At 37.4% G+C, this 18,622-nt stretch overlaps 1 protein-coding gene across 2 annotated transcripts; it reads left to right on the top strand.

The window, feature by feature from the left end:
• Positions 1-1,061: 1,061 nt before the first annotated feature.
• On the top strand, positions 1,062-18,171 carry usp5 (ubiquitin specific peptidase 5 (isopeptidase T)). Of its 2 annotated transcripts, none has more exons than XM_053494934.1 (20): positions 1,062-1,358; positions 2,078-2,212; positions 5,192-5,258; positions 7,111-7,238; positions 7,635-7,780; positions 7,965-8,149; positions 8,829-8,923; positions 9,122-9,315; positions 10,007-10,078; positions 10,270-10,360; positions 11,230-11,355; positions 11,435-11,588; positions 12,546-12,720; positions 13,703-13,791; positions 14,959-15,144; positions 15,690-15,833; positions 15,939-16,081; positions 17,017-17,167; positions 17,307-17,391; positions 17,480-18,171. In XM_053494934.1, the coding sequence occupies exons 1-20, from the start codon at positions 1,251-1,253 to the stop codon at positions 17,571-17,573; spliced, it is 2,568 nt and encodes an 855-aa protein (XP_053350909.1). In that variant the 5' UTR covers positions 1,062-1,250; the 3' UTR covers positions 17,574-18,171. The 2 variants fall into 2 exon arrangements, with proteins under 2 accessions (XP_053350909.1, XP_053350910.1); XM_053494935.1 differs by having other exon boundaries at positions 1,063-1,358; positions 14,959-15,087.
• The last annotated feature ends 451 nt before the right edge of the window (positions 18,172-18,622 follow it).

Genomic DNA, 18,622 nt, shown 5'->3' with positions numbered 1-18,622 from the left:
CTAAGATTTTGTTTATTTGATTTCTGTATTAAATTCAATAAAAAAAATGCACATTTAAAAGCGATGTTTGACCATTAAAACATGCATTCAAGTTTATGTTCAAGAGACTATTTGCACATACCAACAGTATGAATGCATTGGAATTTAATGTGCAGAAACTCTCTGAGTTATTGATTAAAACAAAAAGATATTAAAAGTAGAATGAACCTATACTCACTCATCATCAATACAGCTTTATCCTGAATACAGGGCATGGGGGCCTGGAGCCAATCCCAGGAGGCAGGATACACGGTGGATGCCAATTAGCCGTCGGAGGAAACCCACCAAGCACATGCAAACTCCATGCACGCATATTCACGGCGGGAATTGGACCTGGCAACAGTGCTTCTGGTTTGATGAAAGTGCACTAAGCCACTGTGCCGCCAAATGAACCTACAGTATAATACAAGAATAATGTATGAACGAATACTAGAAGGATTTGAGCTAGCAGACTATAACATGATCCCCAGATATCAAACTGTTGCACTTTTTTTAAATTAACAAATTGCACTTTGTCTTAAAGGTTTAATTGCACATATAATGTCATAGTTTTTATATTGCACATTGTTTTTTTGATAATAAATAGTAACAAAATCTTAATCAGATACATGTACATTGGTTACAACAGTAGGTCTCTATATGACAGATAAAAAAGAAACATACATGTGAGATTTATGGCAGATAAAACAAACTAATGCAAATGTATTATTTTAGTGTACCACATATTGTTTGTGAGTGAACAAAAAAAAACAAAACAGAATGCAGTCTGCTCATCTTAACTATGACTATGATGCCAGCTTCCTCAAATACGAAGGCGCGAATTTGCTACACTTTACGGTAACCGTGCTCTGCTCTCCTTTGCAGCTCCCACCTGTATTCCGACAAACCCAACCGTCGGCACAATTTGCTTCTGGCTTATAATTGGCTATTAATACACGCTCGCGAATATCTTGACCAATTATGGTTTAGGAGGCGGGACTTGTCTGAATTTGGGTTGGGGAAAAAAGAAATCTGGCAATACTGGACCGGTGCACTGGGTGGCACTGAGAGCGGGAGAGTGCGTTGAGCGAAACGGAAAGAGAAAAGGGAGTGAGTGAGCGGAGCTGTCACCTCACGTCGCGCTGGTATTTTGGGTTGGTGTGTTGTGGTGCGGGAGAGCTAAAGCAAGACGGGACGAGTGCGCGAAAGAAGGGCAGAGATATTGAGAGGACATGGCGGAGGTTAGCGAGGTCTTGATGTCGGTGTTGTCCACTATTCGGGTGCCGAGGCCCGGAGACCGCGTTCATAAAGACGAGTGCGCGCTGTCATTCGCTTCTCCGGTGAGCCTTTCACCACACACACACACACACACACACACACTACTCTCTATACTAATATCTCGTTAACTACTGTAAACATCCTGGTTGAGTTAATTTAAGTATATTAATAAAAAACTTGTAAACTGTTTTTAGCGCTGTTGCTCAACAATGATGCTGAGTTAGCAGAACGGCTAGTCGTGTTAGCTAGCTTCATTCAGAACTTTGCATATGTAATAGAGTGGATTTCCTGCAAACAAACCTTTTGTTAAATGTTAGTTACTAGACAAATAAGTATATACACTCTGACAGATCAACAACTTTTGGATTTAAAAAATATTACATATTTTATTTAACCAAATATTTTACTAAGCTAGATTAGCTAGCTAGCTAGCTAGCTGGCTGTACTAGCATTGTTAGCCAGCTAGCTAAGTTCGCTGAGTAATGATCGGTCAGCATCATAACTGTGTCCTAAACGCTTCCCTGCTTCTCGTTCCCAAATCCTTGCTCCCCACAAAGAGCTAAATGTATTAAAGTGTATTCTACTGAACCCATTTTAAACACTAGCCAATTGTATGACTTTGAGTGCACTTCATATTTTCCATTCTAAAGCTGTAACACTGTACACTATGCAGTGTTTAGGGTGTGAGACTTCAGGCAGGGTGACAGTGACATTAATATCTATTGGGCTAAACTAAACAGATAAAATTTGTAAAGGATTTAATTTATTCTTCGCTGTTCAGGAGAGTGAGGGAGGTCTGTACATCTGCATGAACTCCTTCCTGGGCTTTGGGAGTCGCTTTGTGGAGCGACATCACGCCCGGACCGGCCAGAGAGCTTACCTGCACATCAAGCGCACTCGCAAGCCTCACACCCAGGTAAATGAGCATCCCTTTCTTCTTTAGGTATAACATAAATCCTTTCTTTTTGTTCTGTCATAACAGTATTTTTAAGAATATAGAGTGCTGTTTGTGGTGAAACTTTTGATTGTGCAGAATAACAAGAACACAGTTATGACATTTAAAAACTGCTGGAAAAGCTGAGAAAAGGTACAGGAGCATTTCTAAAAACCTGTGTGTTAATGAATCTATGAAGAGCCGAATCATCTCGAAATCAAGAAAAGTTTGACTGTTTCCCACATACAAAGAGTACAACAGGCGACCCTGAAGGAGGTAAACACAAACCCTTGACCTGACACAGCAAGACGCATGGCACAAATTTACAAGGAAAAGTCAAGTTAAACCGAGACTTTTGATTGTGCAGGATAACAGAACACAGTATAAGAGTTAATTTATTTGCTGTGCTACACAGGAGCACTTATTTTAGCGTTTCACACAAATTCAGATGAGGAAAGACTGCCTGAAAAGAGACCTTGATTGTTTTCTGGAGGACATCGGGGTGGATAGCAGGACTATAAATTGTTACCCTTCCTTGGCCTAAATGTGGAGAATGTTTATTTTTGTAAAAAAGCATTTATTATTACAGCAGCAGTCCTTGCATCCAAGTCTGCAGTATCCACTTAAAATTATTCATTGATTTAAGCAAGAACTGTTTTCTAGGATGTTATGTTGTGCTTATGGGAACATGCACAGCAACTGAAAAGTGAGAGACTATTCCTTAGTTAGGAGACCAAACAGTAACCAGTGCTTCATAATTAGGCTATTTCTATGTTTTCAGTAAAGTTTTAAATGATGTTTAAGGATCCAGATTGTCATACAAAGGAACTGTACATGTGTAATAGTGTGGATTTCCTACAAACAAACCTTACAAACAGTTATATCCCTACAGGTCTAATTGCTGTTTTGTGTGGTTTGATGAGCAGTTATGACTGAGCACATGGGTCCTCCTACTGGCCCAAATCCTTAATGACACAGTTCCTCAAATTTCCAAGTCATTAAGGGTTAAAATTATGTTAGCAATGTTTTCCAGAGATCTGAAATATATTGTAAATGGAAGGATGCTTTATGTGTAGGTATTAGATATTCTAGAATAATGTCACCTACTGGTGATCACTGTTTTCACTTTGTTCCCCCCAATAGTAGGCTCACTGGTTAAATAGTGCCACATCATCAAAATGCATTTAAAAACCTAGAGTGTTATTCACGATTATCCATTTTTCTCCCATCCTTTTTAAAAGCTGATTCATGCTTCACATAACGCGGGCTCATCTTATTAGCTCTGTTATGAAAAGGGCAGTGTAAACTGGGTGAGCTTGAAATCCAGGCAGTGTTTTCTGCCCAGCACGTAATTCCCTGTTAGAAATATGGTACCGCTTTCTCCAGAGAGAAACAATGGCTTCACTGGTACAAAGTGCTTTTGCGGTTGATCATCTGTAGACAGTCTAAGACACCTTAACTCTCATGGGGCCTGTTTACTCTCCCACACACACTCAGTTCTCCCATCTGCATTTTAGTCTACCCGTCTGACTGCCTGGAAACTGAAATATAAGTTTATTTTCTGCTGTATAACTATTTATATTGGAGTTAAATTAATGCACATCAAGACATGTGTTTAGCTTTTCAGTTAAATTAACCTACAGTGTGTTTTGTACAGATCCTGAAACATCACTGATTCAAAAAGAAGAGGATTTGTCATAAATAAGCATTCCCTTTTAATTGTAATGAACTTATTTTAGCACAGTGGCTGCTTTAGAGCAAACTGAAATCAAACAGGTTTCAAAACAATTCAAAGTGCTTTACATAAAAGAGAAAAAAATGTATAAAAAGAAATAAAAAAATATTAGCACTCAATTTTTTTTTATTATTTAAATTTGATTTAAAATAAAAATAAAAAGTTTGTAATGACGCTTTTAAAACTACTTTAAATTTGATTTAGAAGCAGTTTTAAAAAATGAAAGTAAACCTAAAATACAGTGCATGGAGCTTATTCAAGTCTAAATACTTCTAGTAGAAAAAGAAAAAAACAACACCTTTTTACCTAACAGTAAAGGGGACAATGTGCACAACTTCTGACTAATTGCTTGAGAGTAGTTAAGCTGAAGGCGTGTTCACAGAGCCACCCAAAATCACTGCCAACACGAGACATTGATTTACATAACCGTCAGCTATAAGTCACATGCTCTGACTTTAATTAAAAGTAAGCAGCAATCGTATTAAATTAACAGACCATTCGACATGCACAGTAATACATAAATAATCTGATTGCCATTACAGATATGCATTCATTATAATTACCAAGGTGCAAGGAAGCCTGGTGGCCCCGGCATCTTGTATTACACACACAAGTCATGGTTGCATCTTCTTGCTGTCTAATTGCTGATGGCCTCTCTCACTAATACCCCAGATCCAAAGGATGCATTTAAACCCATTTTCAAACTGCAAAATGAGAAATACAACAGGAACACCTTCTAGTACGGGGTTTAGCATTTTTTTTGTTTGTCTTTTGATGTGTTACAATACCAGTCAAAAGTTTGGAAACACCTTCAAATTCGATGGGTTTTCCAGATTTTTATTTCTTTTTACATTGTAAAACAATGCTGAAGGCATCCAAAATGTGCAGTAATCTTCTTTGCACAGTTGACTCTGCAGCATAGGGAAGATTTGGTCTTGCCTTCACAAGAGCCAGTTTCATTATGTTGTTTGATGGATTTTGCAAATGCACTTGACAATACTGTTCTTGCAAGAACTATTCCATAACATCTGAACTTCATATCTTAAAATAACAACAGATGTTGTTGTTGTTACTTTATTCCCAAATTCTGTGTTATTTCATAGTTGAAATCTCTACTATTGTTTTGGAATGTAAAAAATGAAAGCAGGTGTGTCCAAATTTTTGACTGGTGCTGTTCCTTTTTATGTGAATAAAAAAAACCCCGCTAACATCGGCATATTTTTCAGAATGAGGATGATGGCAGTACTGGGTCAGGAGATCCTCCAAAGAAGAAACCCACTCGCTTGGCCATAGGTAAGCTTAAACCTACCTCATGTTCGTGACAGTTGTTTGCACAGATAGAGATTTAGTTCTGGAATTGTTCTGCTTTTTTGCACTGCAGTGAGGTTTCAGCTGGTCATCTTGGTCAAGTTCCAGCACCAAAATGCTGACCATTTGAAATTCAGAACTGCAGGGGCCAAGGGCACGAGAAAGTTATTATATACAGCAATGAAATAATGAGAGTTGTACATAATATTACATGATACCTTGTTGTCATTTAAATTTGTATTGAGATTCTGTAAGTATCACAATTATATAAATATTCTGATTCAATAATATTATTTTTTTTCAGATTGTGTTACAATTGTAAACAAACAGCAGTTTGCTCTTTCCTGTAGTGCGCTATCAGTGTGGCTATACCTGAATTGCCCCAAAAAATTGTGATATATATATATATATATTGCTGATTAGATTTTTACCTCCATCTCTAATTGCAATAGTATATGGGCGATCCAGTAAAGAGGCAATGTATCAATGCCGTCTTTGTGCTGTGTTTAAATACTGGGGGAAAAACAGTTTGAAAACTGTTTATCTAAACTAATATATAAGAAAACCTTTTGACATAAGGCCTCTTGAAACAGATTAGTTGTTTGAAATGTCCACTGGTTATTAGGGATAGGGATTGCCAGGGACCACCTGATATATCATCACAATCTCTAGGTGCAGATTCAATTTAATATTTATGGTTTTAAAGTATCTATATTATTTATATATAACTTTTATATAATTTTTTCCTGATTCCATTACAATTCTTAAAAAATAACAACCATACCAAATAATTTATTCCTACCCCGCAAGAATGGTGTTGCAGGATGAGTCTTGGGTTTTTACTAAAAACCTTCTTCAGCTAAAATACATTGTGTTCGGTGTAAATTTAACCATGTAAATTTAGCTTAGAATGAATGAAGAATTTAGTTGTGCAGCCTCTGTGGAATAATTTTTTTCCCCACCCACTTCTAATATACAAAAATATGGGCACTTTAGTTCTACGCTCATTAAGCATTTTATGAGAAACGCCACCAGGGAACAGCTGATAGAATATTATCACGATATGTCGATTGGATTTGTATTATGATTTTTTGAGGAACACGGTTTTATAAATATCCTAATTTTATATTAATTTTCTTTGGATTTTGTTACAATAAAAAAAAAAAGTATTACATAATTGGCTTCTACCACACATGATGCTGTCTGCCTGTAAATGTGTGAATAGTTTACAGTGCACCACCTGTAGGAATATAGAGGAACAGCAATATTTTACCACCTTATATGCAAAAGGATGAATAAAAATAATAATAATAAAAAAGAATACATTTTGGAGTCAATGTTTCAGTACATAAATTGTTGAGGTTCTCTTTGGGAGTGACAAGGATGGATAGGATTAAGAATGAGTTTATCAGAGGGACAACCCACGTTAGATGTTTTGGAGATAAAGTCAGAGAGGCCAGATTGAGGTGGTTTGGGCATGTTCAGAGGAGAGATTGTGAATATATCGGTAGAAGGATGCTGAGGTTGGAACTGCCAGGCAGGAGGTCTAGAGGAAGACCAAAGAGGAGATTTATGGATGCAGTGAGAGAGGACATGCAGTTAGTTGGTGTGAGAGAAGAGGATACAGAGGATAGGGTTAGATGGAGGCAGATGATTCGCTGTGGCGACCCCTGAAAGGGAACAGCCGAAAGACAAAGAAGAAGAAGTTTCAGTACATGAATTGGCACATTTTGGGCCTGTTAACATCAACCCGTCATCGCCTGAATACCACAGCCATTTTGAGTATTGTTGAGTATCTAAATATGGGGATCACGTTCTGTATGATTGTGTGTTTCAGGTATCGAAGGTGGTTTTGATGTGGATCAGGAGCAGTATGAGGAGGAGGTCAAGGTTGTTCTTTTCCCAGACAGACAGGAAGTGACATCAGAGGACCTGACCAGTATGCCAGATGTAGTGAGAGAGCGAGTAAGATTGACTTTGATTTTGCTTTACATGTGTAATGGTCTTTTGTGTGCTCCTTTTTAAAAACTATAGACACTCCGTAGCATTTCTCTATCTGCTCAAGCTTTTATTAATTCTTAATTTAAACCTTTGTTAATTTAAAAGTTAATCAGTTGATTAAATTCATAAAATAATTGTGTGTTTAGTATTTTAACAAGCTCATGTTTTAATAGTTTGCTGTTAATTGTTGGAAGAAGTTTAATTCAGATTTAATTATAAAATTTAAAGCATGAAACACCAGTTGACAGACTTACTGAGGTTGTAATGATTATTGCAGACAGAAATATCACAGTAAAGTTCTATCTTAATAGCAGTATTTCGTGTGTGTGTGCGTGTGTGTGTGTTTGTGTGTGCGTGCAGGTGTCTCTGGCAATGGCAGGGTTGCTGGCTGCAGACTCTGTATCACAAGCTTTGCAGGTGCAGCAGTGGGATGGAGAAGTGAGGCAGGAGTCAAAACATGCAGCTGAGCTCAAGCAGCTTGACAATGGAGTAAAAATTCCTCCTAGGTAATATTACACACATAGACACGGTTAATATTCATGAAAAACTGAAACAGCTTTACCAAATGCTCTCATGCACGAATCAAACCCAAAATAAATTCACAGTGAAGGTAAATTCCATTCAGCCTGTTTGCCTAGATGTTGGTGAAATGCATGTAATTGCATGTGATTTTCTCCTTTTATTGCTTAGTGGTTGGAAATGCGAGGTGTGTGACCTGCAGGAGAATCTGTGGATGAACTTGACAGACGGCAAGGTGCTGTGTGGGCGGAGATATTTCGACGGTTCAGGTGGAAATAACCACGCTCTCCAGCACTTCCAGCAGACAGGATACCCGCTTGCTGTCAAACTGGGCACCATCACTCCTGACGGAGCCGGTACAAATCAATACAGCACACGTAGAACCATAACAAATAGCATAAAATTATTTATGTTTAAAAGTACAGAAGCTAATTAATTCTTTTTATCAGAATATTTATATATTTTGCAATATGATTTACAAAATATTTTGAGAGGTATGATTTATTAGGTTGGTTATAACCTAGAAAATAAATACCATGGAGATTAAAATGGGGTCTGTTTTAATACAATTAATATTTTATATTTGTTTCGCATACAGCACCATCATTTCATAACGCTTTTTCTGTTTAAAGAGAAACAATCAACACGGGATTGCTTTTTCAAAAATAGGATGCTAAATTTTTTTATTTACTCCTAGGATTAGATTTATAAGATCTTTATAAGCTATGATTTATAAGATCCTTAACTACTGGTCTTATTACTAATAGTACTCTAAGTATGATTTATTATATTTTAAGTCTTTCCTGAGAAATTTAAGGGGTGCTTAAAAGCTGAATAGGCTTAAGGTGAAGAAAGTAACATGGAAGTGTATTCTGTTCTTTTTTGCCGCTTCCTTTTAAGTGCTTCCCTCTTGTGCTAATTAGTTAAACTAAATCAAACATTTCCTCCAGCTAATATATCGTGCCAATGTATTAAAGCAGCTTTAAAACATTAAAGATTGAGGTCTGTGAAAATTAAAAAAAATTTTTTTTTTAGATGTTTACTCATATGATGAGGATGACATGGTTTTGAACTCAAAGCTGGCGGAGCATCTCACCCACTTTGGTATTGATATGATGACCATGGAGAAGGTAAGCCTTTAACACATGCATAGTGTGTTTAATAATGAAACTTTTATAAGTGCTCAGATTCTGTATCAATGGGTTATTGTTAAGTAGTTGACAACATGTTTTTAGATAGGGTTTTGATTTGCAGAAAGAGGCTGATTTCTCCATGACGTGACCTATCTCTTGTTCTCTTTGGTTCTCGATCACTGTATATGTCCTTAGACAGAACACACCATGACTGAATTAGAGATTGCAGTTAACCAGCGTGTGGGTGAGTGGGAGGTGATCCAGGAGTCCGGCACCACACTGAAGCCTCTCTGTGGCCCTGGGCTCACTGGTATGAAGAACCTGGGCAACAGCTGCTACCTCAACTCAGTCATGCAAGTGCTCTTCACCATCCCTGACTTCCAGGAAAAGTCAGTACCTCTCCATTTGCATATTACTGCTTAATTTTTATTTTATGGCTGAAACGAAACAAATGTAAATAAAAATCAACGTTTAAATTAACATTTCTTGAAGTCCCGGTCCTAAGTTTTTGTCAGTCAGGGTAAGCTAACTTTTTTTTCTACCAGATGCAATAGGAATTAAAAGTGTGTCTGGAAAAATAATGGTTATCTACAAAAATCTCAAAGTCAGTTTGTGCCTCAGCACTATCAAGGGTAATCTGCAAGAGGTAACATGACGCTGATTTGAAACCAGAATCACTAATCTCAATGTTACAGAGCTGCTTACAATATAATTCTGTTTTGCAGTATAGCCTATCGAACCTATAGATGAAAAGAGCATAGCATGCACCAAAAAAAAAAACCTGTTAAAAATTCCATGCCTTCGGAAATATATGTGAAATACACCCACATTTTTGACATCCAATTATTGTAAAACCAAAAGCTTTGCACAAACATTCCGCTTTGTTGTTCCTACACTTTTTTTCCACCTCTGGTGTCAGCTCTTTTACATGACTGCCAATCATCGTTATCTGAAGTGCCTGCACTGTTGTGATCAATTGGAAAGTTTAAAATTTATTCAGCATTTACTCAGAATAAAATTGTAATATAGAGATTTACTGGCATGTGCGTTACAGTGTTTCTCTTTAACTTGCTTTAATAGGTATGTGTCCAACATGGACAAGATCCTGGATGAAGCCCCAAGTGATCCCAGCCAAGACTTTAAAACACAAGTGTGAGTATATTTTACAATTTAAAATAGCTGGACGAGTGATGTCTTAATTAACTTTAACACCTGAAATTGCCAGCAGATGTTGCTGAGTCATGATGAGCACTTCTGTGTGTTTTTGTTTGATTGTGTTTAAAATTTTAACTCTTTTAATCAGAATTCTTTCTTGCCTTTTTTTCCCTCTTTTTGTTTGTCAGAGCAAAACTGGGTTATGGTTTGCTCTCAGGAGAATACTCTAAGCCCTCTGCAGACCCAGGCGATGACCCCGGTACATCCTCTGAACCCAGGGTATGACAGGAATGTATTTTTGATTTTATTCTGCTTGTATTGACCTTGCTTAAAGCTGCTTATCCTATGACATGAAACCTGAAAATTCTGTTGAACCCCATTATCAATTAACGTCTATTGAACACTCTCATGGATTAATGTTTTATGACAGCAGCTCTGACAGTAATTCTAGCTGTTATGTAATAGTAATGAACTGATTACAGTAGGATGGACCGTGGTTTAAATAGTAGAAATTCAGACATCGTCCAAAAAAAAAACCCTGCTAGGTCACAGAAAACATAACATTGTTTATGGTGAAGCGATTGTCGATTGAATCATTTTTTGAAAGGAATCTCGGTGTCACCGCTTTCTAAAAGTCATGGGAAATGAATATTCAAGAGCTGCTGTTTTCCGGTTTGTCAGTCATTTGAAATGCTAGACCAGACCAGAAAACACTGACTGATGAATGATAACAGGAATTTACTTGTTTCAAGGATGTCGTTCATGAATACATTTTAGAAAATTCAATCAGTGCCTGATAGATGTGGTATTTGTTATAGGAAACTAAAACACTTAATGCAGGAGCATTTTCTTATGAAAAACCCTAAAAGTGTGACATGAATTAGAATCTAATCCAATTTTTCCCCCCTAAAGGATTCTGGAAATTTGTTTAGCACTTGCATTGAACCACATATTAATTATGTAGAAAAATGTAATAGGTTGTGTGGTACCTGTTTGCAATAAAACAATGCAAAGTTAAAAAGCAATTCCAATTTTTATTTTTATTTTATTTTTCCGTGACCATAGAGAAGGTAACAATACAGTCCATTAAATGTTATTTCTTTAGTTGCTTCATTTTTAACGAACCATTTTTAATTATCTGCTTCCAGGGAGACCAGGTTGGCATAGCACCTCGCATGTTCAAAGCCCTTGTCGGACGGGGCCACCCTGAATTTTCCACTAATCGGCAACAAGACGCTCAGGAATTTTTCCTTCACTTTATAAACATGGTTGAGGTAAGTAATAGTGCCTTTTCCTCAGTCATCTTTACACCTTTTTTTTCTTCCTTTTTCACTCCTTTCATCCCTCTGACAGAGGAACTGCCGGTCTGGGGCAAACCCATCTGAAGCATTTCGCTTCCTGGTGGAGGAAAGGATCGTGTGCCAGCAGTCTCAGAAGGCCAAATATACCCAACGAGTGGACTACATCGTTCAGCTCCCCGTGCCTATGGACCAGGCCACCAACACAGGTGAGAGGATCTCGGGACCTGGGACTATTATGAACGTTTGTTTTTTAAAGAAACTTTAATGCCTTTTATTGAAGTATTGAATAAAGTCAAATTTCTTAAAAAATAATGTCAAATGTATAAAAACAAATTTGAGGCACTAAAAAGCGGCCATTCAATAGCCTTTATCATTGATTGTTTAATTACATCTTTATAACGTTCTCGTTTCTGACTGATTACCAAACACATACAGATTGACAGCAACATTTTCCCAACACTGATGAATTGTTAAAAAAGCAACTTACAAATCAGAGAGTAGTTTTTTTTTAAATGTATGTTGGTGAATATTATACAGTAGTGTGAAAAAGCCACTTGAACCACCATTCATTTCTTCATATTTTGTCTCCAAAGAGCCTGACTTTCTAGTATTTTTTTTTTAATGTAGTCTTGAGGAATACTTCTCCATATTCCACACAGGACCTTTATAGCTCTTATTTATGCCAAGTTTTCGGCTTTCACTTTTAGACCACTTTCAGAGGAATGTTTTTTTGTGACCTATGAATCATTCATGCATTAAAAAACATCAAACATAAGGCATGAATCAGTAAGAAACAGATGCAGGTGATCAGGCTGGTGATTAATATACCTGTAATGGTGAATGCTGAGTGGTTGGAACAGACGAGCTGCTAAGATTGTTACATAAGTGTATTCTGTAGGTTGTTGCATATATATTTTTTTAATAACATCTTCAAGCACTTTGTGTTCTGTCACAGGAAAACATTTGTTCCCATTTCTTTAATTTACATAATTTTAATATGAAGAATTGAGGGATGGCTCCAGACTTTTTCCAGTGCTGTGAATATTTACATATTTGTAGAACTTCCAGGAAAAGTGTACAAAATTATTATTATTTTCCCGTTATTTTTCTGTCATTCTGTGCAAATCAGCCTTTCTTCATATTTTTGGTTTCTTTTCCATCAGAAGAGTTACAGGAGGCCGAGCGTCTGCGGGAAGAGGCAGAGTCATCCGGAAGCCCCCCTCCTGCCGCACCTCGAGCTCAAATCCCGTTCTCCGCTTGCATGAATGCTCTCAGTGAACCGGAGACACTAACAGACTTCTGGAGCTCTGCGGTGCAGGGGAAGACCACTGCCACCAAGTCAGTAAACCTTACACTTTTTTTTATACCTCTAGGGCTGCAACTAATGATTATTTTAATAATCGATTAATCTGTCGATTTTTATTTATTTATTTATTTTTCAATTAATTGATGAATCAGATAAAAAAAAAAACAAGAAAAGCATTCATTTCAGACCCTTTATTAAAAAAACAGAACTAAACTCTTCAGGAAGTGCACAAACATGTTGCTCCTTGAACTGTTATAATAATGATAATAAGATAAAATAAAAATGGACTAGCACAAAAACATAGACATGTATGCTGTACATCTGCCAAATATATACTGTGGAACCTTGGATTGTGAGCAGTGTTTCTGTGTAGAGCAGAGAGAAAGAGTGTGTGTGTGTGTATCTGTGAAGGTGAAAGTAGGAGGGGTCTGTGTATGTGTGTGTGTGGCACAGTGTCCAGAGAAAATGGATTTTTAACCCCTCTAATGAGACTTGCTTTTGCTTTACACATGCGCGGTACACACAAGCATACAGATACAAAATTAAAGATGTTTAACGCGCACACACGTGGTCACATTGTTTTAGTGAACAGTGCACTCGTGCACTGATGTTGATTATACCAGTAAGAGATGCGCACTAAGACCCAGCAGGGGAGACGTTTACCCGATTATGGATTTCTCTGCCTCCGCCATGTATCTTTCCTCTACCTCCGCTCGTTTAAAAAGAAAAAAAAATTTGCTCCGTCCTGTCCGAGACGCTGAACTCTGCTAGCATCAGATTGTGAGACAGAGTGTGTTCACTCCGCTCCGCGCTCAACTAAAGTTTTTTTTTTTATAGTCTCCATGTTGCGCGACACAACAAATCGATTGTGAAATCCGTTGCCAACTCTTTTAGTAATTGATTTTTATCGATTTAATCGATTCGTTGTTGCGGCCCTATATTCCCCTTGGTTTGTTCATATAACTAGTGGAATTAGACTGTGACTGAGCTCTTCTTGTCGTTTCTGGATTTCAGGACCACACGCTTTGCTTCATTCCCTGATTACCTGGTTATCCAAATCAAGAAATTTACTTTTGGCCTGGACTGGGTTCCTAAAAAACTGGGTAAGTATTTATACCATTTTGTTTCTTAATTATTTAAAATTTTGTACTAGCTATATTTTTGTTGTTATTTTTTGACATGTGATTATGCACATTTTTAAAACGTATAAAATGAGACCTGCTACGGCTGCATTCTGAGATAGTCATCCATAAAATTAATTTCTTCATTAAATGTTGCATTTACCTGTCTTATTTTAAAGTATTTTTGAAGTTAGATTGCATGATTAAAAAAATACTTATCATTATTATTATCACAGTAATTAAAAAAACATTAGTTATTAAAAAAAAAACTTTGTAGTTGCTCTCTTTTAGCCAGTGATGTTTTATTTAATCTAATGGATGTATTGATTGTTAGCTTACTAATTGCTATTAAGAATTACGAAATAAAAAATGTATTAACAGACGATATTACCTTAGCTAACTTTACTAGCCATGCCTTTTACATGCTTGCTAATAACTTATTTGAAGAGTTGGGTCTCTGACTCGTGAACACTAGAATGAATCAGGTTGCTTACAATCCACTTCCTTTTCTCCTATCATTATTTCCACTGTGAGCTTTCACAAAAAACTGAACAGTGTTGTTCTAAAACACATTCAGTAAACTGAAAGCAAAAACTGTCATACGTTGGCAAGGATTATACGAGTCCTTTACATACGCAGGCAACGTGTGTATGCACAGAGGGGCAGCGCTATTCGCACATGGATCTGAGCAAATCAGTGCTCTATGCGCAATTGAATAAAATTTTGCCCAGTTTAAATAATGAATAAAGAAAACAATGTGGTTGGTAGTCCCTGCCGATATTGTAACAGGCTGCTACAAATAAAGTAAGTGTATGGAAAACACTGGATTGTGTCACTAGGACTATTTAAGTTAAACTTAAAACAAGGGGGCTGGGATGTGTATATCATTGATTATTCATGATTAATCAATTATTAATTGTTAACATGTGCGACTTTCTGTTAGGAAAAATGCATGAAATTTGCAACCCTAGACTGTAGCCTAGCAACCTTTTGAAACCTATCTCAAACCATATGCTTAAAGGGACCTTGATTAGCTGTGTTTTAAGACACTGATTCATACATGTTATGCAATTAAAATTCGTTTATAAGTAGGCAGATTTTTGGGTTTCTGATTTTAATAATATTTCTCATCTTGTTCATCTCCACTAGATGTAAGCATTGACGTTCCTGATGCACTGGATTTAAGTGATCTTCGGGCAACTGGACAACAGCCTGGGGAAGAGCTACTTCCAGAGGTGGCGCCGCCCCCTCTAATGACCCCTGACGTGGAGGTCAAAGGTATCCTGGGTTCCCACGGCAACGAGGACGACGACTCTCTCTATTCCCCACTGCTGTGTCAGTCTGTCTGTCTCTTTCTCTTTCCTCCTCGTCCATCTATCCATCGTCATCGCTTTTTTTCCACCCTTCTTTCATTCTTTGCTTATTTCTTGTGTTACTTTATATTGCATGTTTATATTTTTTGGGTCTATGCCTGTATTTTGTTTAGGGACAATTTTGGGTATAGAGGAATTATAAATATCCTAAAAAATAGTTTAAATGGTCTTGGAAGATTTATTATATATATATAAAGAAACACAGGATTCATTGTATCCCAAGATTTTTTTTTATTCATAGTGAATGATGTTTTGGCATGTTTTTAATTTTATTATTTTACTTTTTAAATATTGATCTCAGTTAATTTTAATTGCTTCTTTAAGCTTTTTTTCCTTTAAGCCCAATTTTAGTTTACCATACACTTAAAAAATTTAATTTAGAAAGACAAATTAATTAAGTTTTTGAGGTATTGTATGATTTGCCAGCACCTTTACTGTCAGTTTCTTTAGTCATGTGATGTGCTTTTATGTTAAGTGTCTTTAGAAATTTCTTTCTGTGTCCATCAGCTCCAGTCTTGGATGAGTCCATGGTGTCTCAGCTGGCTGAGATGGGCTTTCCTCTCGAGGCCTGCAGGAAAGCTGTGTATTACACGGGAAACACTGGCATTGATTCTGCCATGAACTGGGTGATGGGACATATGGATGATGCAGGTAAATATATCTATGTATAAAAAATTGCATGCTTGCAAAAGCTTTACTACAGCTTTTTTTGACTGGCACTGTTTTTTTTTATTGTGTCTATATGATTGGCTGCAGATTTTGCCTCTCCCTTGGTGTTGCCTGGCTCTAGTTCAGCTCTTGGATCCACACCCACTGAAAGCCTGTCAGAGGAGCACCTTGCGACCATTGTTTCCATGGGATTTAGCCGAGATCAGGCCTCACGTGCCCTCAAAGCTACGGTGAGCATTGGACAAAGTGATTATAATTACACATTGGTTGCGTTTCTGATCTCAGCAGTCGTGGCTTGTTTAGCTTTCAGGCAGATTAAACACCGAACTTTCTACTTATTGCCATAATAATAATAATAATAATAATAATAATAATATTACTGTGTTTATACTTTGACCACAGTGTGTGTTCATGTACTGTCCTCAAAAATATACTACAACATGTATTGTCACATGTCTCTGCCCCATCCAGTTTTCGACAAAGAAGCAAAATCGAGAAAAATTCAGCTTTAATAACTGAGCATATTTACTATTAATCATAACCATAGCAAACTGTTCAGTTAATTGAAAGATTAATTTGGGGTCAAATCACCTCGCATTAACTACTACTTTTCTCCTAATGCATAAAATTAAATAGACTAAGCAAACATTTAACAAGAAACCACATAGCACTTTGTCTCAAGGCAGTGACTGATGACAAGCACAGCTTTCATATCTCCAGTGTTTGCTTTAAAAAATTTACAAATGCTGTTGTCAGAGTCTTTCAGTTGACACCAGTGCTGTACGGCTTAACTCTTAACCTGATTATAATCACAGCGTGAAATAAGTCACTGATCTTGGGATTGATTAAACAAAGGGTGCTTTTAGTCCCTTAACACTTTTGCTTTTTATTTTGACATCTGCAGGAGCATGAGAAATGTATAGGGATGACACAACTGTTTGTGTTTGTAAACAGTCACTGAGATTGTTTGTTTTAATTTTAAAATCTATGTTACAGCTGTGGTAAAATGGATCTAAAGAGATAAGAGACCACGAGGAATGAGCGATAAACTAATTCTATAATTCCGATAAAGGATTGACTGGAATATTAATTTCCAAGGATTGATTAAAAATCTGTTTTGTTTCTGACTTTGTAGTAAAGGTGTTGTGAAAATATTTGTGTACAGAGTAATGTTCTCGAGCGCGCAGTAGACTGGATCTTCTCTCACCTGGATGATCTGGAGTCGATGGAGGTGTCCGAAGGCGGCCGCTCGGAGGGAGTCAGTGAAGCCAGCCGAGATGCACCGCCAGGACCACGTGTTCGCGACGGACCAGGAAGTGAGTCGAATTTGTGTATCTGTCCACGATAGCAAGAAGTAAAAGAAACTGATTGTTAGTTTTTGCATGTTTTTTTTTTTTTTTTTTTTTTTTTGCTGTTTAACAACCTACTTTTTTGGATCTCGTTTCTGTCTTGCAGAGTATGAGCTGTTTGCTTTTATCAGTCATATGGGCACGAGTACAATGTGTGGTCACTACGTTTGCCACATCAAAAAGGACCAACAGTAAGTAAATCACATTAATTTCATTGTCTGTTCAAGGTCATATTCCTGGAAAATACAATATGATTACCTCTTCTCTTCTCTTTTGTAGATGGGTAATCTTTAATGATCAAAAAGTGTGCGCCTCTGAGAAACCACCGAAGGACCTGGGCTACCTGTACTTTTACCGAAGAGTGGCAGAGTAAACGACACACACACACACACACACACACACACACACACACACACACACACACACACACACACGTTGTCTTAGCTGCTGAGGAATGCTAGGGGGCAATACTCAAGCTTCTGAACTGACACAGATTTTTGTTCGAGCAATTCAAGCACTTCTTCCTCTTATACTGCCCACGGCCAGCCAGAGGAGGGTCATGGTGGAGTAAGCCGTGCTGCAGGACTCACTGATAGCACAAGTGACCTCCTACAAAATACTCTCTCTCTCTCTCTCTCTCTCTCTCTGTCACTCTCTCCTCTCCTGGTTCTGTAGTGGTTATTGTGCAGTTGTTGCTTCTAGAGCCAGGCTTTACCTTTTTTTTTGTTCTCCCATGTGTCCCAAAAACAAGGTTTTTGCAAAGGCTGGAAGACTTAGATCACTACATGACATGATAATTCTTCGGCATGCTGAAGAATAAAAAAACAAACAAAAAAGAAACATGGTTGTTCTGTCATGTGCTGCAAGGCTGATAGCTGAAGGATTTTTTTCTCTCCATTTTTTGGGGAAATTAATTCATTTTGTTTGTTCTGCTTTAAAAAAGTGAAATAAAACATGTGTCTCTTTGCCAATGAGTCTGTCTGGAGTTTCTTTAAGACTAAATTTTAATGAGCCATCTTTTCCCTCACCATTCATCTTCTTGAACTTGAAGCTCTTATTAACAGGTAAAAGAAAAGTGAAAATGCATTTTAGGTCTTCCTTGTGCCACCAAAACGGCTCTGAGGTACAGACTCTACAAAACCGCTAAACGTGTGCTGTGGTATCTGGCACCAAGATATGCCACATCTACATTATCAGATCTGTCCAATCTGTTGTGAGGTGGAGCATCCATGGCCATGGATCTGAAATGCTTGTCCAGCACATACTACAAATGCTTTATGGGATTGAGACCTGGGCGATTTGTACAGTAGGCCAAGTCAACAACTAATACTCTGTGTTGCTCCTCAGAGGTTACACACAGCCTTATGCAACAGCCTTCCAACACCAGTGTTGTTCTGACTGTTCACTTGCTGCCTAATACAC

This window comes from Clarias gariepinus, chromosome 4 (genome assembly GCF_024256425.1).
Source record: "Clarias gariepinus isolate MV-2021 ecotype Netherlands chromosome 4, CGAR_prim_01v2, whole genome shotgun sequence".
Classification (NCBI taxonomy): domain Eukaryota; kingdom Metazoa; phylum Chordata; class Actinopteri; order Siluriformes; family Clariidae; genus Clarias; species Clarias gariepinus.
This window is presented reverse-complemented; position numbering and strand designations above follow the sequence as displayed.